This window comes from Leptonotus elevatus, chromosome 1 (assembly GCF_054856555.1).
Source record: "Leptonotus elevatus isolate MCC_2025b chromosome 1, RoL_Lele_1.0, whole genome shotgun sequence".
NCBI lineage: Eukaryota > Metazoa > Chordata > Actinopteri > Syngnathiformes > Syngnathidae > Leptonotus > Leptonotus elevatus.
Window position 1 is genome coordinate 26854902 of NC_141239.1, and position 22268 is coordinate 26877169.

The 22268-nt window shown below is 41.5% G+C and overlaps 1 protein-coding gene across 1 annotated transcript; it reads right to left on the reverse strand.

The window, feature by feature from the left end:
* Positions 1-398: 398 nt before the first annotated feature.
* Positions 399-5448, reverse strand: sox8a (SRY-box transcription factor 8a). The gene is made up of 3 exons (XM_086087763.1): positions 4783-5448; positions 4256-4515; positions 399-3143 (listed from the first exon to the last, which is right to left on the reverse strand). Exons 1-3 carry the CDS (start codon positions 5199-5201, stop codon positions 2455-2457), a joined length of 1368 nt encoding a protein of 455 aa, XP_085943889.1. The 5' UTR covers positions 5202-5448; the 3' UTR covers positions 399-2454.
* Between the last annotated feature and the right edge of the window lie 16820 nt (positions 5449-22268).

Below are 22268 nucleotides of genomic sequence, written 5' to 3' on the forward strand. Positions count from 1 at the left end.
CTCGAAGCCGGCCGCTTCTTGTTTTTTTCTTTTTTTCTCTTTCCATCCCAATTGTGTCGCACGCTCGCTAGCACAGCACTACATGTCCGCGGGGACAGGCGTGACATCATCCTCCACCACTCAACCCCTCCCAACCTCCAAGAAACTGTGGCGTGTTCACACTCGCACTGAAGGGAAGATACAACCAGATAGGCGCAGTTAAAAAGTCAGGGCTCGTTGTACTCATCTGGGTATCTGTGGAGCATGCATGATGAAGAAAAGGCTTTATTAACATTTTAAACTCCACAATGCATCTTTAAGAAACTGCAGGAATTTCTGGCAAGTAATGGCTACGTTATACTATAAATGTGACAAAGCCGAAGTATTTGTCATCCATGGGTCAAATAAAGACAAAAGAGTTATAATGAACATGTATTTTATTTTATTTTTTTAAAAACACCCCAAAAAAATCAGCCAGCACATGGGTTAGCTTTGCAAGTGTGTGTGATTGGAAAAAAATGAGTTAATAGAACGATAATTTTCACCACCATTTTCCTCAAAATGATACACCCATAATAATGTACAAAACAAATTGCAGACATTTAAATGCAGTGCTAAGGAAAGATTTAACAGCCTCCTTTTGTTTGGGGGAAATACTGACAGTAAATCTTTCAAAAACGCACAGGCATTTTGTGCGCTTCGTCTGCACTTGATAGCCGCTGAGATAAAAATTGGCAAAAAAACCCCAAATAAAACAGGAAATGGCCTCACGCATTTACATATAGAATTGGCACACACACACACACACACACATGGATACATGCATCCATGTGTCGTCCAGCTGACGCGTCACTCATAGCAGGCCGTGTTACTTTATCTCATTTCCTTTAGCCCTCCGTCACGACTAATCGCAATTTGCCAGCCGTACTTTGCTGACACCTGCTCCGTCCCGCTTGTGCCCCGTAACAAGGAATGCTGCTTCTGATGGAATTCTGTCTTCATCGGAATGATGTCTTTCCTTTTCGGCGTTTTAATCCAAGCAAAAAAACACATTTCATGTGTGTCCACTAGAAGATAAACCAATAATGCAGGAACATAAATATATATATATATATAAGACTTTTCACTGTAAGATTCATTGCAGTCACTTTTGTTAAGACTTGATGTATGGGAATTCCAAAACGCACTTCATTGTTAATGTATATACTTCTCGCATCCCAGGAATTAGTCAGTAGCCCCTTTTACACAGCCAGTTCCAAATCAGGATGCGTCGACATTTTTCACACAGCCTCCCATGCAACATATGGACCAAGTCAACCAGCTATTTTGTTTCCCTACGTCTTCAAAGTTTGCAGCAGTGCTGTGACAGGACATGGCTATTTTACAGGATCTCTGTGTGAAATAAGTTTGTGTTTAAGGGAATTCCAGATTTCCAGGATAGAGACGTGATGTTAAAAAACATTCCCTTTCCTTACCCGGTTGTGTTAAAAGTGATCTGCAACGACGTCAGAAAAGAATACTGTACTTCTAAAACCCTGGCGTCATCTATCAAATTGCAGCAATATTATATGTGGATTTATATACTGGATTCTGTTTAAAATGTTAAGGCCGATGAATTTATCTGCTTGTATGGTTCTTTTGCAGGCTCTCTGTGTGAAAAAGGCTTATGTTTAAGGATATACCGAAATGCCAAGACAAACACTCATTTCTCCCAGCCCAATGTGTGGAAAACAATGTCTGATAAGCATTTCATACACCACACAAAATGTAATAAACTGATTGCAGGATGCCGTGTCCCTGCGTGAAAGTAATAATATCCTCCTAGCTGGGTTGTGCATAAAAACAAAGATGGCTTAAAGACCCTGTAAAGTGAATACAGAGATGCGTTTCTACTTGAAGATAACTGCTGAAAACGTGAAAAAAAAAGAAGATTTCTCTTATTGTTTTGTTTCGTAGTCAGGAGCCCCGAGCCTGTTAGCGCACAAGCTAGCTGAAGGCTAGTGCCTCGTATCACAGGGAAATATTATAGCCACAAGAAGCTTTAAGCAGATATAATTGATTATTTTCGCACATTGCGCGGACGCAACAACTTGATTTTTCACCATTTTGAGTAGACTTTAGCAGGGTTGTTATGTTAACAACACGATTGACTTTACAGGGACTTTAGCGCAGTTGTGTTCTGTGAGCTCTCTGATGCAGCTGTTTTGTGGGATCTGTGTGAAAGAGGCTAGAGTTTCATTGTTAAGTGCATGCTGTAAAAAAACGTGGTGGGGGGGGGGGTTGTACAGGCTGCAGGGAGATAATACGTCCTCACAGAGGCACCACCAATAGTTCTCTTGGTGTAAAAAGTCAAAGTGTTGCAAAGATATAGAGTATTTCGTAGAAAATCAGCAGGCACTTTTTTTTCTTTTCATCTTTCGCTTGTTGTGCTTCCTTCGTTAGTAGTGCTTGACCGGAACGCATCTCTGCCGCCCATTAAGGTCGGGACAGCGTGGTGTAGACGGGCTGGTCCCAGCTGGAGGCGGCGGGGCTGTGAGCAGGCGCCATGGACAGGCCGTTGAGGATGGGGCTGCCGTACGGCCGCCTGGGTGAGTGGAAGTACGGGTATTGGTAGAGGCCGGACGGGTAGCCGGAGTAAGGTGTGTAGTAGTTGGAGCTCTGCAGGTCGCTATAGTCACACTGCGAGGCGGGGAAAGGGGCCGCCGAGGGGGTGACGCAGGCCTGGCTGTTGTACGTGCCGTAGTCAGGGTGCGAGGGGGAGTGCTCGCTATAGTGGCTTGGGCTCAGCTGCTCCGTTTTGATGTGGAGGCGGTGCTGGGCCACCTCGGGAGACGACGAGGACACGGCGTTCTTGCGATTCCACGCCGAGCCGCCGTAGGAGGCGGCGTAAGAGGCCTGCTCCGAGGACGCGGCGCCGGCGGCGGAGGAGGAAGCGGCGCCGTGGCCGTTTAAGGGGAGGTACTGGTCGAACTCGTGCACGTCGAAGGCCTCCATGTTGCTGATGACGTCCGTGCTCAGCTCGGAGATGTCCACGTTGCTGAAATCGATGTTCTGCCTGCCGCTGTCGGCCAGACGCCGGCCTTCGTGCTTCAGGTCCTGCTTGGCGCCATGGTGCGCATCTGTTTTTGGAGTGGTGGGCGGTGTCGGCGGACCGTGGGGCTGTCCTAAAAAAGCAACAATCAGAATTAAAGCAAAGCTGAAGGCATTTGGTCATGGATTGATAAAAGCTGACCGTTGCGCCAGGACAAATACACAAAATGATTACCAAACTTTGACACCATGCTTCAAGTCAAAATGGCCAATTTCCTGTTCAATTTCATGCATGGCTCCTTGAGTGGTTTTAATGCATCCCACTACGATTGACAATATTTGGTGTTGATTGCCAAAACCGGTACCGGGGGCTGATTTTTCTCTCTCTAACATTCCGAAGTTAGAACACCTAGGACGCCAAATTTTGACACCAAGCTCCACCCACAATATTGGCAAAATTGCGTCGTCTCTCTGTTTAGGATACAGACTTCCAAGAGACTCTCAAATAGGCGAATTCCACAGTGGGAGTGTGTCAAAGTACAGACCCTAGAATTCACCCAAAATCTGCTTCAGACAAAATTTTCAAACTTCCTGTTCAAGTCGGAGCTCGAGGTTTTTTATGGGCCCACCCAGTTATGTGCTGATCAATAACATTGGTGTCTGGGGCCTCATTTAGGCCCTGGAATTTGCCCTAAATGGACAACTTTCTGTTCGATTCAGACATGTCTACACAATGTTGTGCCATTCCATTGCCTTAGGGGCACACACACACACACACACACACACATCAAAATTTCCAGGGGGCGCTATTGAGCAAGTTTTTGGGCGGACCTCTAAAATTATATTTTCACCAGCAACCAACTCACAAATGCTCATAACAAGATGATGTGAAAGCGTACGCAGTTTGGCAGCAATACTCAATTTAGCTGAGCTTTGTAGAAAACTTAGGTCAATGGCAGCTCTTCATTCACACCAATGATGCCACTATTTTGTGTCCATCTGTAAGAGATGCTTTTTATAGAAGGGGATTTGGTGCCATGGACTGAGAGGATCAACCAAACTAAAGCCTAAAAACTAAATCACGTGTTGCCATAATATATGTCTAAGAAAAAGACAACTGTGATCTGGCCTGCAATCTAATTGAATTAAACAACCTATTTGGTAATAATAATAATAAAGAACTTTTGTATCATATCTTTAATGAATTCCACATGGCCATTGGGTGACTTTTTCCAATGGAACCGACCTGTATGTTCAGGATGATGGTGCCCGTCACCCATCCCGCCGAGTCCTGCCAACCCCGGTTCTGCTTTGTACATGTGATGATGATTATGATGTTGATGTTGTTGGGCCAGTTCGGCTCCAGAGTCCGAGTCACTCTGGCCCGGCTTGACGTTCTTCCGCCGCCTGGGCTGGTACTTGTAGTCCGGGTGGTCCTTCTTGTGCTGAACCCTCAGCCGCTCAGCCTCATCCACAAACGGCCTCTTTTCACTCTCGGAAAGCAGACTATTTAAAAAGAGACATCATTTTAATTATAGAATTAGAAATTTCTAAATCAGAACATGTTGAATTAATGATTTAACAGTGAGTTGATTTTTTTTTTTTATTGAGCACAAATTCTTCACGGTGATAATGTTCAATTGATGCAAACTATAAATTGTGAATGCATGTGACTTTGACAAAAGTCAATAGATCCAAACTTTTACTATTAATCGTGTGCTTGCATCTAAGTAAATGACAGGTTCCAGCATATAAAGAAGTCATTTTCCTTACCGCCACAGTTTGCCCAGCGTCTTGCTCAGTTCGGCGTTGTGCAGGTGCGGGTACTGGTCGGCCAGCTTCCTGCGGGCCGCCTGAGCCCAAACCATGAAGGCGTTCATGGGCCTCTTGACGTGCGGCTTGCTCTTCAACGAGCCGTTGCCACGCACCGGCATGGGCACCAGGGACCAGTCGTATCCCTTGAGGACCTGCGACACGGCGTCCCGTATGCAAGCCGGAAAACGCTCGTCGTCCTCCGAGTCCAACTTCTTGCCCAAACCGGCGAGCAAAGACGCGGCGTGGCCGTCGGAACCGGTTGGCGAGGACGGCGCGTCCGAGTCGGACTCGTCCTGGGACATGGAGCTGCTGGTGCCCGCGGGGCTGCACGGTTGGTCGCCCGCGCACTTGTCGTGCTCCTCGGTCATTTTCAGCATTCTTCTCACCTTGAATTCAACAACCAACAAAAGCGAGGAGGGTGCCTCGTGCACCTTTTACGCACCGTTGAATTAATCCTTCCTTCCCTCAATGTTCCGCAATTAGTGTTTGTTTCTCTTCATCCTAGTCTGTCACGATGGTGGGGAAGGGTGGCTGCAAAGCATTCGTGCGAGACGAGCTCCTCCGTATGAGCTGCACGCTTCACTTTTGCACAACTTGACTCGGAGGTTTCACGTTGTCACTCACTCCGCCTTCCGCCTGCGATTGGCTGGAACAAACCAAACCACTCACTCCATCCATTGGTTTCGATGCATTTACCCTTTCGGTCGCCTTTCTCCACTCTCTTTTTGCAGCTTGGCTTAAATGCACGCGTTGTGACTATCACGTGAGCACATTTAACTGGCTTGCAATGTATAATTTCATCATCAATTTATGAAGCACATTTAATTGAATTAGGGTTGACAATTATGTGCAAGTATATGTATATAGTCATTTCTGTGAATAACAACAGTACAAATGTAATACAAAAATATAACTGAATGAAATGTGTAATAAAATTAAATATATATAGCGCTCTGGAAAAAATAAAGGAATTAGCTAATGACAGATGAATGTTTTCTAGACTTATAAATGCTGTAAAAGGCAATATTTTTATTGAAAGAAAAAATAGTTATCAAATCATCATCAAATGTATGTTTCCTGGTCACCCTGGTAACCCTAACCCTTAAGTGGTTAAGAAAATGGATGGATGGCTGTATAGAGCTACTCAATATATATATTTTTTAAATAGCCTACACAGCAAACAAATGTGATTAAAGAAACATACATTTTCTTTTGACTTCATGTGTCTTTTTGGACCAACTTAAACTGGCCGAGTAAGAAAAAAAAAAATCCCAATGGCAATTTAAGCCAATTTAAAGCCAACAACCACACAACACAAAACACATTTTTAGTTGTAAGAATATTAATGACAAAGAACATTTCGGTCACAATGGCGTATGACATTACAACTTTTCTAGGTAAGAATTATTATTCAGACATCCGCCCACTTTGGAGCAGCGCCAACGCTTACTCCAGGTTGTCTACTCAGTGAGGTCGAGGACCGGAATGATGTTTGACGCCGCTGGTTTTAATCACAGCCGCTACCCCCAGTGACAGCCGCCATATGCCAGGACCTCCTGTTGACCCTTCACCCCCGCACCCGACCAAAAATGTCTCCTATTAAAATGCCATAATGAGCGCATTACTGGACCAATTGCAAGTTTTATTTAAACCTATTAGCCGGCGTGGTGGATAGGACGAGTGAATGGTTCGGGGTGGACTGAAGGAAACAATTAGTCCAAAATGTCTGAGGGTGTGTTTTTGGCCTTCAGCCATGTTGCTTTTATTTTTGTGTGTGTCAAAAGCATAAAAGAGCTCAAGTGTTTCCAGATTATTTTCTGCCATTTCTCAACTCTTTCTTTTTGGCGATCGTTCAGCGTGTTCGTTTGAATTAGGAAGGATGAACAACAAGGATTTGGAAGCTGTTTTAGTAGCAGCTCGTTCGTTTTCCCTCCAGGAATCTGAGATCTGCTAAATGTCAGGTGTCTCTGTGGAACACAGGCGGGACGATGACTTGCTCATGTTCTTTTTTACCTCTGCCAAGCATGAAAGCACAAGGGCGAAAGGCGCTGTCATCGCCGTGTGTTGCTTTGCTAGTTTTGCTGCCCTACAGGAAACTGGAAAGTCGAAGAACCAGTGACCTTCAAATTGGAGAAGTGTATTTGAATGCTGCTAAGCATCAGGGTTCCCAATCTCAGACTACCTCAAAGTAAAAGTACGATCTTCACTGTTTGTTTATTTGTTTGTTATGCTGTCTTCCAGCAAACTAGGAAATCAGAAAACCAGTAACCTCCTATAGTTTCCAACTATATTCAATTTAGTCACTCAGTCTTTTGTTCGTTAGTTTCTCTCGCAATCTTAAGAAAGTTGGACAGATACTTTGATTTTTTGTCATTGACTCAGACTTGGTGAATCCATGTCCAGAAAATAAAAACCCTGAAAGAGATTGGCTTTAGCCACAGGTGCTTCTACTCAACAGGTGGAAACAAGCTCATTTACCTGCCAGTTGAGTACAGGCAGGTTTTTTACTTTCTGGACATGGATTCCCCAGCCCAGTTAGTTAGTTAGTTAGTTGGTTAGTTAGTTAGTTAGATGTATTGCTTTTAGGCACTCAGTTATTTGGTCACTTGGTTACTAGTTAGATTATAATGATTGCTTACCTGCTTAGTTGGTTGGTTAGTTAAATGTATTAATGACCTGATTAGCTGTGTAGTTACAGTAGTTAAATTACTGTCTTCATGTTAGATAGATAGATAGATAGATAGATAGATAGATAGATAGATAGATAGATAGATAGATAGATAGATAGATAGATAGATAGATAGATAGATAGATAGATAGATAGATAGATAGATAGATAGATAGATAGATAGATAGATAGATAGATAGATAGATAGATAGATAGATAGATAGATTTCATTCATTCATTCATTCAATTCATCCCCGCTTTTACTTATGGAGGCATTCAGTTATTATTTGGTCACTTGGTTACTAGTTAGATTATAATGATTGCTAACCTGCTTAGTTGGTTGGTTAGCTAAATGTATTAGTGAGCTGATTAGCTGTTTAGATACAGTAGGTAAATTCCTGTCTTCATGTCAGTTAGTTCGTTAGTTAGTTAGTTTGTCAGGTGAGTGTCTTGTTTTCATGTTAGTTTAATGTCTTGTTAGTTAAAAGTCTTGTGTTCAAGTTAATTAGTTAAATGTCTTGCTTTCATATAGTTAACTGTCTGGTTTTCAAGTAAGCTAGTTAGTTTGCTGTAGTTGTTTTCATATAGACTTAGTCAGTGAGTTGTATTGTTTCTTATGTTAGTTAGCTGGGGAGTTAAACACTTTAGTTTGTGACACAGTCAGTAACAGTGTGCCAAAACGACAGCGGAGCTGATCAGGGACAAGGTAGAAGGTTTTAGACTTGTTGAGGCTAATGCCAGACTTAAACCCTATAACGCATGCACAGTACGTACATATATCTGCTTAATAGGAACCTGAAGGAAGTAAAAAACAAACCAAAATGTTTTCAGGCTAGAGCAAGGAATTGATCTTACTATTCCAATACTTTTGGAGGGGAGTGTTGTTGGTTCTGCTTATTTTCCATCTGGAAGCAGACAGAAAACGCTAACGATGACACTTCCTTTGGTGTACCTTGTCCCCAAGTTATCCCAAAGGAGCGTGGGCGTGTGTTTTCGATTCTCTCCAATCCACCAAACACATCCCCCTCAAGCCCTCCCCTCTTCTAAACTCGTCTCGCCGCCCTCTCATCTTCACAGCATATGCTCAGAATATAACTTGCGGTATGCTGTTTTTTTCCCCCTTTATTCGCATAATGGCCTCCTTTATTTGCCTGTGAATTTGACGGTGCGGGACATATAGACGTGTAACAGGAAATAGAGCCAGGGAAATTGCAACCATTGCCAGGGTTTGCAGGTTTTGGCCCAATATGACAAGATGATTCGATGCATATTGTTTTATTTACGTGTCTAGAATAATAATTACATAATAATTAGAATAATATTGCATATATTCACAGAAAGTGGAGCAAATGTATTTATTTAACTTTTTAGGGGGAGGCAATTAATTGTACAAACCCAACATTTTCGTGTGGCCTTTTATTGTCGGCAGCCTATGGCACATGCGTGCAATAATCATGCTGTCTAATCTGAATTTTTGATATACCAAACCTGTGATGTGAATGACAGATCTCGGCAAAGGAGAAGTGCTCACTAATACCGATTTAGACAGATTTGTGAACAATATAGTATTTGAGAGAAAAAGAGAAAATGGCCTGTTTTGAAGATTCATTGAATTCCACTAATGAAAATAAAATTATGTGAATATTAATTCATATTTGTTTTCACATAGATTTGAAAAAATATTTAATTGCATTTTAGTTCTCTATAATAATTTATTTATGTGAAGTATTTAAAATTATTTTGCCCACGATCATTTTAATACCATTTATTATTTCAAATGCAATACTATCCTTTAAAAAAAAAGTTTCATATACACAGACTATGCTTAGGAATATGAATCTGATATATTTATCTTAAATATTATTTTAAGATGAATAATTTTATTTGAAAAATACATGTATTGATTTTTGTTTAGATAATTTTTCTTTAGTTTACATTGTTAATTTTTTCCATTTTTATTATCCAATATTTATATTTGTTTGATATATAAAATAAGCATAATCTAATATTGTTATTAATAATATGAATGATCATACTATCATTATAAAAGGTTAAAGGATCAAATATGTAAACACTATAAATGGAAATAACGCCTTATTTTAAATGAGGTGCATAATTCTAATGTTATTTGCAAAGATAATAAGAAGCAGAGAATGCACCACTTAGCATGCTTGTGTCCACTTGACATGGCATGCTCTCCTGCCCCCAGGCATGAAAATAAGGAAGTCTCCTGTTTCCCATAGTTGCTGATCCTGACATCACTTCACTATTCTTCAACTGATGTGATGGGAAGACCCGGGGGTGCCTCACACGCAGATAAATCGCTGCTCTTGAGAACCACAAACTGGTTTTTCGGGTTGCGCTTACTGACTTCCAGAAGCCAGGACAGGTGCGGGGCATAGCGGGTCACACAGCATGGGAGTGCAAGGTCACTTCCTGTTGGCTTTCAAGAGGTTGGGACCCGCCGGGACAAAGCATTACATGGAAATACTTAAGTGGCGTGAAGGGCTTAAAGAGTCTCAGTCAGCGGAGCAAAAGTGGACCTCTTCATTCCGGGGGGCTTGACTAGTACTGTGTCAGCTACGTGAATCACTACCCTGCTAGCAGACTTAGGGGCAAAGATGGATGGCATCTTGGACTAATCACTGCAAACGAAAACCTAAGTATGAAGAGCATGATTGGGCGACAATCAATCCCACGCACATTGCAAGTCAACTATGTGAACCACTACACTATTGTACGTAGACCAAAAGGTGAAATACATCCTGGACTGGTCACTACAAATGACAAGGTGATTAAAGAATACACCAATTAGGAATTTCAATTGCCTATGCTGTCAACTATATGAACCACTACAATAGTAGACATATGGGAAAATGTGACAAAACCCTGGCCTTGACTAATTGCTAAAAATCACAGGGTGGTTAAGATGAGCACATTGAGTGGGAATCCACATCGCACCACTGCATGAAACTCAAATATGTGAACCACTACACTAGCAGACTGAAGGCATAAGGGAGACTAAAACCTTACCCTAATCTCTATAAATCAAAGTGTAATTACGAAGAGCACACTGATTGGGAATCCATCTGGCACCTGCTGTTAAGCTATGGGAACCACTATGTAAGCAGCAGTGTTCATTTTATCAGCCATTTTTTTATTTAAAGTTTTTAGTCCAGTTTCAATCATGCTTGTTAGTTTTTATCATAGTTATTCAACTTCATCCTATTTTATTTAGTCCATTTTTAGTCGACTTTAAATCTAACATTTTAGTTATTTCAGTCCAAGAAAATGCATACTGATTTAGTCCCAGTTATTGTTTATTAATGAGGGTTTTAGTTCAGTCTAGTCTGGTTTTAGTTCGGTGAAAAATGTGTGTTGACGAAATTATTTTTGTTCAGTTTTCGTTGATGAAATTAACACTGGTAAGCAGAGAGGAAAAATTGGACTAAAATCTGGACCACTTGCTATAATTCATAGGTTGGTGAAGAAAAGCGCGAGTTGGAATCAACCCCACACCCACTGCATAAAACTCAGCTATGTGAACCACTACACAAGCAGAGTGAGGTCAAAAGGGAAACTAAAACCTGGACTAGTCGCTTTAAAGCACAGTGTAATTTTGGAGCGTATGCTGAGTGAGAATTGACCCCACACCCATTTAATGAAACCCAGCTATGTGAACCACTAGCAGATGAGGGCGAAAGGTGGAGCGCACCTTGGAACACTTAGCAAGTATTTTCAGACACCGAGCCCTTCTTAGCCGTCACAGTTTACGTGAACGCGTACATTAATGAGCTGCACTTCAGGTACGTGTATTTATAGCGTCTGTAAAAGGTGCTTGCTCGCTGCAGTTCACCAGTCTAATGACTTTTCCTCTGCCACTCACCAGTCAGTCTGGTTTGGGGCCATAGGGAGCCAATACAAACTGTACTATATGCTTATGGGGGTTATGTTACTATTTGCAACTATAGTCACTTTCTAATTGTCAACATTCTGTAAAACCATGCTACATTCAAGTCGAAAAAAAGAATGGTACAAGTAACAAAGGGTAATGAATTCGCCAGAATGACATGACAAACAACAGCAACACACAATAGCAACGTGAACCGCAGAAAGGACTCATAGGATTCAGGTCACTAAATACTTTGTTAAAGCAACTAACAAGACAACGAGCTACACCTGGAGAAGACATGAGTTGCTGGAGGGAGCTGATTGGTAGACACAAGGAACAGGACTGACGAGAACGAGCGGAATCAAAAACCTAATGAGTACACATGTGGCATAAGGGACAAAAAAACAACAACACAGAACATGACAATTTGTTGAGAAATCAGTACTGCAATACAATGTAAGTTCTTAAAAATAAAAAATAAAGTGCAGGGATATACAATGGAACAACCAAAAGCCACATATTTGTAATAACTGGAACTTGAAATAAGAGCTAAAATACAATTAGCATTGGCATTAATGTATCTCAGAGTTGTGTGCAGGACTTGTTTATACTAACAATAGTTTAACACTATAGCTATTTTAGCATGTGCACTCATTAGCTTCATTAGCTTAAGCCTTCAACTCATCAGGTTAGCTAAGTGCTATAAAAATCGACATTATTATAGTCTATTATTATTTCCACGCATTAGGCAATTAATTTGTGAGGCTGATAATAAATAGTAAAACATGCAAATAATAAGACATAAAGTCATAAAGTTGCTATTATAATTGTCGTTATTACATATTTTGTTTTCAATATGTGTTTACTACAAATGCAACCACTAATAATGACAACAAAATTAACTTTCACCTCAGCAAAAAATAAAATAAAATAGAGCCTTTCATTGATTACACCCTAAAAACGGATTGGTCAAATTAACAACAACAACAAAAAAGGTCAAATTTGGCCAATCAAGCTGCTAGTTATGTGTCTGACAGATCCTTTGGTTAGGTGTTTTCAACCAATATATTTTGGTGCCAACCAATACAAATTAGCCATTCTGACCAAGATATTGGTTAATCTGTGTTAAAGGCGGAAATTATTTTTGGGGGGGAAAAAAAAAGTACCACTGATTGTCACACCACCTAAGTGTAAGTGGGGCAACATTCATTCTCCGCATTTGGCCTATTCCCTGGGGGAACGGTGAGCAGCAATGGGGGGCTACACTCGGGAATTATTTGATGATCCAACCTTCCCAATTCCCGGTGTGTCTAGCAAGTAGACAAATATCCCCATTTTTATAGGTTTTGGTATGACCCGGCCAGGGATCGAACCCACAACACACAAGACACTCTACCACTAGGCTACTGAGCTGGTCACACCTAGTGATCTATCTAGACTCACATTTCTATTTTAAAACACTATATATTATTTTGTAATCATGTATAATAATTAATAAATACATTTAGGATACAATAAATTGATACAATAAATATATTTCCAAGTGATCTATCTAGACTTACTTTCTATTGTAACCAATTTCATTGGTTGTTTGGCTAACCAATAAAATTGGTATGCCCGTAATCACCCGGAATGGTCAATGTCTGGCCAATCTATTGGTTAATCAAACCAATATGAGCTTAACCTACTAGATTGGTAGTTGTTTTTTTTTAACCAATCCATTTTTAGAGTGTAGTAACGATGTCTTTACATAATTGAGCAGTAAGAGTTGCCGCCTTTTTCCTCCATGTAGCTTCTCCACTGCGCATCCTCCTCTGTCTGTGCAAGTGTGCATCTCCCGTGTCGTATGCGTGTGCCTCGGGAAGATTACAAAGAGGCGCTTTGTGAGGCGGGATGCAGCTGCTGAAATCTGACTAGATCCAGCTGAAGAGAGAAGGGAGCAGGTGGGTCAACAACCCCACTCGGGCCGTTCCCAGAATATCAGGCTGCAGCATATAGGCCCTCTACCACCCGCCCCCAAACACCCATCCTGGCCAGCAAACATGTATAGAACACACGTGTACACACAAACATCAGACTGCAGTCAAAAAATTGCCAAATAATATGCACACAATGGTACTGAATAGAGTCATCATTTCAAAGACCTGCTTTTCTTGTAAACTTCACGAAAGTTCATAAAAATGTTGGTTTGGTGTCACAGTAGATTCCTTTGTTTAAAAAAAATAGTAAAGTTATTAACAAATGTGTTATTTTTTGGAAGTTTGTGGTCTTAACTGGCAAACGTGAAACCAACTTCTGTATTCAGCAAAACAGGTGAAAGCACTTCCTTCCGCCATGGGTAAATGGCGAAACCTAATGTGGTAGCAGAGGACCGGGACAAAGCACCCGTAGAAACTTTAAATGTCTACAATGTGACAAGACGTCTTCAACATGCAGCTATCACAGATGACACCATTTAACGTTTAGGCTTTGGCCGTGTTGACAAAAATGGTATTATATGTTTATAAATAAATATTATACATGATGTTTAACTTTTGTCCACAGACACCAGCTATAAAGAAAACAAAATATTAGCAAGTTCAGCTTCAAATTATCATCAACCGGTTGTTATGCTAGTTATTGCCGCATACACACGAAGCACGCTGACCCATTCCTGGGTTTGGTCTCTAATTATTGAAAGATTGTGGTCTTGTTATGCTTTGGTTCTTTTTCTCATATGTGCTCAGTTGCTAACCCTGTTTTATAATCACAATTTCTACTTAATTCATGCAGTATTGTTTATTGTATCTGTAATTTGTCGCCTTTGTGTTAGCATCATTAGCATTTATGTTTTCCTTAATTGTCCACAGTTAATTTTTTGGGACCATTTTCTTGTTGTTGAAATCACTTGTGATTCTTCATGACAAACAAATTAATGAAATCCTATTTCGATATATACGCAGACCTCTGCCAAGGCCAGATAGTCCTAATCTGGATTTTTAAGGAGAGTGGGTGTGCCCTCTCTTTTCAAATGTTGAAGGGGGTGCGTGGCTGGTCTCCAGCCTAATCATCTACAGAGAAGCGACTTTGTTCAACATGTGGATGCTCCATGGGAACAGGCAGCAGGGATATGGACGACATTTTCCCTTCTTTTGATACTCATAAAAGTCATATGCTAATCGGATGCGAAGGAGTTGGAAGAGCTCAAAGCCGCCATCAGCTGCATAAAATATGTTTCTCTTTACTGACGTCCTGAGCGGGAGTTTTGACGCACATGGTACACTCCCCCACAACACCCCCGACCCAACACCCCACCCACCGTGTGTGCAGCAATCCCTCCTTCTGTGCCTCTCTGAAAACCAATGTATTCACACTTTGAAAGAACCCACTGTCTGGCCCACCAACACCCACCAAGTATTACCATGCGGCCAGTTTGGTGTGCTATCATTTGCTTTTCTGTTGTCAAACGTGATAAGAACACCAAAATAACCACTCCACAACACCCTTGTGCTGGCATGCCAACCTCAGTGTTATGGGGAGGGAAAAACTCAGGTTCCCCACTGCTGTTCGGTTTTATTCGGTTTTTCAGCATTTTCATAAATACAGCCTAACCAACCCCCCCGACAAAGTTCTTGAGTTACTGAACACAATTTCTGAGCTCATTTTAAGATGCTGTGATCTGCTAAGTGCAGTGTGAAAAGGGTTTTACCCTCACTTTGGTCACAGCGGAGCTGGAGCCTACTCCAGCTAAATTTGGGCAAGAAGCAAGGTACATCCGGGTCTGGTGGTCGCCCACCAATCAAAGGGCACAAAAAGCATTAAAAAAAAATCATTACTAATCGGTAGAGCTAGGTGTAGCTTTACTCCCTTCTTCACTCCAATTTCTTTGATTGATTCTTTTTATAGTTGACACTTTCCGGTTACTCGGTGAAACGTTCATGGTATACTGGCTATGCCAATCATCTGTTTATCATTCATTTGATAGCCGGCAGACTTTTGGAGTTCCTGAGTATCTTTTGTTGAGACAGGGCAGATATCTCACACACGCTCACACACCCGTAGGAAAAACAAAGCTTCCATACGTCATGCTGTGCTCTGGGTTATTATTCGTGTTCTTATCTGTCACTGTGGTTTATCTGATCCACACCGTGGGTCATTTGAGGTTCTGCACTCGCTCGGTGAATATTGAAGACTTTTTTGTTTTTTTAAAGTGAGTCAAACCATTAAACATATCAACTCTGCACACATTTGTGGGTGCGTGGAAGTTATGGTTTAAATACTTTTCATGTTTTGCCCGCAACACTCCTGTGGCCATTTAATTAGCCATTACTGCCATTTATATTCATTTACAGTAAATCATTTAATCTATCATGTTAAATTACCCTTCGTGGTGACTTGCAAAATGAAGCCAGATGTTGTTACCATGGCGCTGGGGCACAGTGTCTTGCCTTTTTGCTGCTGTGTCATCCTTAAGTAACCCCAATTCACACCCCTAACCCAAGTGCAGTTCATTGCAACTTCCATACACTTTCATTCAATCTCTAAGAAAGTTTTATTGATCATAAATTGATGTTTATTTATTAAAAAATTTTAACCATCCATCCATCCATCTCTGTTCACTCTGCAACTGTACAGTGGTTTTTTTTGGGGGAGTCGTGATGGTGATCCTTAAAGTATTTTTTGGTTGTTGGTAGTTCGCAGTATGAAAAATGTGCAAACCTCTGCTGTCGACCGATTAGTGAGCCACCATCTCCGTCACGCCCCGCTAGCCGCCATTTCTCACATCTGCTTCCTGGAGCACCAGCGGGGACGTTTCGGCGAGGCCTCCCAGTGGAGCGCACTTGCCATGTGAGGCCAGAATGGAATTTATTTTTTTCATGTGTTTGTGCGCGCGCTTGTGCTCGTTTCTTTTTCAAAGCGTTTAGCTGAGTATGTGTTGAAAGGTCGAGAGTGCTCTCCGAGGAGGTTTGTTTGTTTGCTTCACGGAGGATGTTGTGGTGAGACAACAAGACAAAGGCTTTGCACGTGGCTATTTGAACATTTGAATTGGGGTACAGAAAGTTTTCATTTCACACTGGCTCTAAAAATTAAGCCTGTTACATATTTAGTAAGTACTGGCATGTGTATTAGTATCCAAATTTTCGCTATGGAACATTTTATTTGGTAAAGAAGCTGGCTGAGGTTCCACACTGAACTACCGCACACTACTCTATAAACAAATACAGTGCATCTTAACCTGTAGCTAGCAGAATTAGGGTTAGGTTTTAGGGTTGGGGTCACACTAGTTCTAATAAGGAATCACACAAGTGTGGCTATCAATGCAGAATGAGAATTTTTCATTCACTTAAACAGTGCATGTTTTATGAACCATGAATTTAAAAAACACTTTAGTAGTACCTCCGATGGGTTAGGATTAGGGTTGGATTTAGGGTTAGCGTCGGAGTGGTTCACTCATTTGACAAGGAATCCCACAAGTGTATGTTTTATTACCATTGAATTGAAGAAACTAATTCTAAAAGCATTTAATTGGTCTTTATTTTTTCTTCAGCTTGAGCCAAAGCATTAACAAACATTTGTCAGGCTCATCCATTTACTAAAGAGACGACAAACTATTCATATTTGTGACCCTCGTAAGGATAAGCGGTTTACAAAATAGTTTATTTTAATACGTGCGTCCTTATTTTCTTTAGTATTTCATCATTGTCATTATATGTCGTTCAATCTGTTCCTGTTCACACAAAAAGCAATTGTATGGCTTTAAAAAAAAAAAAAAGTGCTTTACTGTGCAGAATGTGAAACAAGTTGAGATCTTAAAGCCCAGATATATACAGTACATACTGTACAAACTGGGATTTTGCACAGGGGGTGTGTGCCATTACACACCTAATAATGCATAGAGTCATTTACTTTGTCGATTGGCGGCTCAGACTTTGACTGTAAGGTCATAAATCAATATGCCATCCATTGCATTGCGTCATTTTAAAACCCATGACCAGTATTTTCAAGTGCAATTTGTCATTAAAGCAAATATGAATCCAATATTTTGTCACATGTATTCACTGCAGAGGCCAGAATGTAATGGATCATACAGTCCAACGGTAACGATGGTTTTGTTCATCTGTTCTTGTGACTATGCGTACATAACATAACCTATAAGGAAAACATGCAAACGACCAAACAGAACTGCTGGCAAACAGGGAAGTAAAGCGTGTCGGTGTAACTGTCGTATCTGCAGTCGTCATTTCCCTATTTGTCTGCCAGTCACGGCGGAATGTGAACACTGATAGACATCCACCACTTTGCATCCCCAAACCGACTTGTCCACACGGAAAATGGACCGCAGCATAGTATTTGTCTATGCAAACGCCTTCACTTTCCCGTGTTCTGCATATGACACAACCATACAGAATTTGGGAAGAAAATTAGATGCAAACCTAATGGTTTGCATTTTACAGTATAATTTTTTTGGTGACAGCACTGGCCTTTGAGTTTTTCTGTTGACTTTTGCACACATCAAATGTTTGGTTAGCGTTCTCTAGCCAAACTCATGTACAGTTTGTCTTGGGAGGTTAAACTTCTCGTGCCGCGAATATAATTTTCTTTAAGTGTTGACAACTGTAAAAACCAAAAGTTGATGTCGCAGGGACTTGACTGAAGGTAATTACAAGCAATTAGAGAAAAATGAAATCGCTTTCAGCTTTTGGAGATGTGTTGCATTATTATGCGGTCTGTCCACAATTTCTCTTTTAATTTGAATGTGGAGCCGCATGCACGATCATTTTGGCTGGATTTACACTGCTGGTCCAAGTGCCCAATTTTGGCTTTTTTTAAATTCTACTTCCATGTACATTTCAAGTGACATTAACTCAGGACAATGCAAACATAGACTTAGAAGTGACTCTTTCTGATATTGATTTAAATGAGTTAACCTTAAAATGATGTCAGTATTTTATTTATTTCATGATTGTACCATATTTAGAGCTTAGTTTTTGTTGCTTTGCTGTGGTTTAGATTTATTTATGTGCTTTTTTTCTTCATGTGTTTGTTTTGTTTGGCCTGGCAAGGGTGCGTATACAAACATTAACATTGCACTCGAAAACGAACAAGTCATGCTAGCGATGCAGCTGTTGCTAAAATAGGCTTGTTTGCCATGCATGTCTTGTGGACATTCACATTAGTGAGGGGTGTGGACGATGTAAAGCTACATTCAAGTTTTGCTAGCAGCTTGAAAATGGCAAACTACCCTGGGGTTTAAACTAGATACCCTAACCAATTCCCAGGGTAGAAAAATCCAGGTCCAGAAAGTACAAACCTGAATGAGTTTGGCTTTAGCCATAAGTGCTTCTACTCAACAGGGGGAGACGAGCGAGTTTACCTGCCAGTTGAGTAGAAGCACCTGTGGCTAAAGCCAATCTGTGGCAGGGTTTTTTACTTTCTGGACCTGGATTCCCCAACCCTGACTATGATGAATCAATTGAAACAGTCTAGAATATACTTGAATTCCAAGGTGCATCCTAGACTATAGCAGATTTCCCAAACTGTAAACCTGGAGGAAGAAAACGATGGCAGGAAGAAGCGAGCAGTCATTTGGACTGACTTCCTGTTGTATGTGTGGCATTCAGGCAACATGTTGGGAGAGTGATGTACACGTGTCCATTGAGGGGGCGCAGCTTGTCCCTGGATAAGGGTTAGGGTTAGGGTTAGGGTTAGCCCTAACCCTAACCCCTAACCCAGCATGTTATCAAGGGAAGGCACTCAGACCAGGAGGAACAATAGGGGGTGTCGGGGTCGGTGGTGGAGGGGCGAGACTTGCCTGAAAAGTCCTGGACTCTTTTGATAACAGAAAACAATAATGATCATAATCATAAAAAACATCAGCATGTGGAAGGAGAATTCCTTGGATTATTCCCACGCCTTTCACCACCGCTCCTTCGGTCTTTCCCTGACACACCTTCTCTCGCTCCTCTTTGGACATCAAACCGTTTTGCAGTGTTTTTGTTATGAAGTCATCCGGTGATTGACAGATTTATTGCAACCTCACTCATGAGCACCATCATTAATCTTTCGGTAAAAGGTCAACATTGAAACTTCATTCAAGGCCGAAAATTATATTTTTGATGCTATTTTTTGTCTGTGCTTAACTAGCTAACAAAATGTGTAGCGCCACTTCCCAAAGCTGATGTCACTCGACACTAGATTAATCACATTGATAAGAATCATCTCTATTGGGAATGTATGTTAAAAACACAAGGAATGTAAATTAATCATCAACAACAATGTCACTGCTTGTTTCAGCCACCATAGGTGGGCCATTTTTTCTCGTGAAGAGAAATTTGAATTCAAACAACCTTTCCTCGTAGTACTTTGGGTCATTGCGCGCTGATGTCAATAAGGAAAAGTGGAGTCAAATTAATTTACCTTATTTTCACGGCCATAAGGCGCACTGTATTAAAAGGCACAGTCACAGTTACAGGTGCTATTTCTGTATTTAACACATATATAAGGTGCACCGTATTATTGGGCGCAGGCATGATAAAACATGCCCAAGCTTAAAACATGTGGTAGCATGCTTTCACACTAATACATAGTATGTTTTTAAAAAGGCACTGGAGCAAAACTGAGTTTGGTTGTACTTTATTAAAGTATTTAACAATGTAAACAGTGAGTTTGGTTGTAGTGGAAGTATTTAACAATGTACTTACTTTTGATCAATCCTCATCCACAAATCCCTCAAAGTCCTCATCTTCTGTATCTGAAACAAACAGCTGGGCTAGTTCTCCATCAAACACGGCAGGTTCCCTCTCATCATTGTAGTATTGTTAGAGTCAGTCTCGTTCCCATGCGTCTCCTTAGAAAAAATGCTGGCTTTTGCGAAAGCTCGAACATTAGTGCAAGCAAACACACTAGTCCAAAAATGCACAATTCATTCACAAAATGTGGCGGAACTTGCTCTTATAAAACGAAAGCACCAAGATGACTATCTGTATCTTAATACAGAAAATGCGGTCCTGATTGAGGACTGGTAGGCTTGATGAGAACCCGAAAGAATGAGCTAAAATACATCTTTCAGTTGAGTCTTTCGGGTTCTTTTCAAGCTTGCCAGTCCAGGACCAGGACTGCATTTCCTGTATGTTAGCAATGTGTTGGCGGAATAATGCTCGCACACACAGACAGTCAAGTGGATCGCTTACTGAAGTCACACACAACATTTACAGATTTTGGAACTCGTTGCACACATAAGTCATTATTAGGCGCACTGTCGATTTTTTTTTTTTAAATGTAAGACGTTAGATGTGCCTTATAGTTGCGAAAATACGGTAAAACTGTTGTCTCTTCCTTTGTTTGGAAGGAAGCACCTTCACATCACTGCTTGACTCACTGGGGTTTTTCCACAAAGGGGGTGAAAAGGTTAGGAGATTGGACTTTGCAAAGAAGCCAATGACGCATCTTTCCACAAAGTTTTGTGGGACTATACAAGTTATCCAAAACAGAACCCCCCCCCCCCCCCCCCCCCCCCGCCTTGTGCTTGGCGGAGGTTATAAAACGTAAAAAATAAAAATAAAAATGCAGACTCATCGTTTCAGCCAAATATCAAAACTGCGTGAGCCTGCTTTTCCTCCTCCTCCTCCTCCTGTCTTTCTCACTGCCATGAGTCATTCGTTGGGAAAACCGTCTCCGCCGAGATACTTTGCTTCTCCACTTGTTGTTGACCAAGGGTGAGGTTGTTCTCTGGACTTCTTGAGACCAGACCACACAGCATGCATGTGCAAATCGGCTCTGCGGACACACCTCGAGTTTCACGGGAGACCATTTGGATGCTGCTGAAAATAAAGCGCATTGCATCATGGTGGACAGATGCAAAGCAATCCTCTTGAGGATCTCTAAACATGTGACTGCATTATTAGCATCAGGCTAACATGCTGCCAAGCCACAAGAAAGCTTTCAATTAAAGCTGGAGTGGCTTGAAGGCTCAAGAGTTTTACATAACTATGAATATCCACAACTTCTTCCAAAAAAAGCTCACTTGACGACAGAGCAGTTTGCGTGTAGGCCGAGATACACCAATACGACGTCGGGAGTCGGGCAGCTTTGAGCTGACGGCCTGCGCCGTTTGATCGGTGTCTAAATTATTGTCCTGAAGTCAGATCGAAATAGAATACGTCGGAGGGGCGAGGCGTTTCCAGCTAATTGCTGAATCGGCATCGGGGCATTTGATCACTGGGATTGGCTGTTAGCTAGCGAATCAGCGCATGGGGCAAGAAGAGGAGGTGACGGACGTGGATAAACAATACTCAACTAAACTTTATGGTTTTTCAGGACAGCACACGTGAATATTAAAGTCCCCCATCAAGAGAACATGATCATATTTCAGCATGATTTCGACAAGAAGATTTATAAAGTCGTTTAAAAAGTCCTTGTATTGTATTTTGGAGGTCGGTAAATGACACAGCACAGCACAGTGGCCAACTTCAAATAAGGTGGCTTCAAATCTGTTGATCAATGTGGTAATTGGCATCGTTTACATTTAAATTTGTTTTTAAAAATAGTCGCCGTTCCTCCACCTCGGCCCGACATTCTCGGAGCATCCGAATAAGCACAGCCAGGCGGTAGTAATTCAATCATAGCGTGGACTCACCAGCGACAGTCCAGGTCTCCGTCAGGCACAGGAAATCCAAGTTGTTGGAAAGGAAAAACTCCCTCAAAATAATTTGTTTGTCAATGACCGCGTATTTAACAGCGCGATCCTTGTGGGAGCAGCAGGGGTGCATGGCTCTTCCTTCCGGCGGTCTCGAGGAAGCTCCTTCAGAAGCTGGAGGTCGGCACCGCGTCCAAAACGAGCACCCGTTTTCGCTTCACCAGCTGGCTGTTGCATTTACCCCGGCGCCGCTGGTAGGCTTTGTTTAC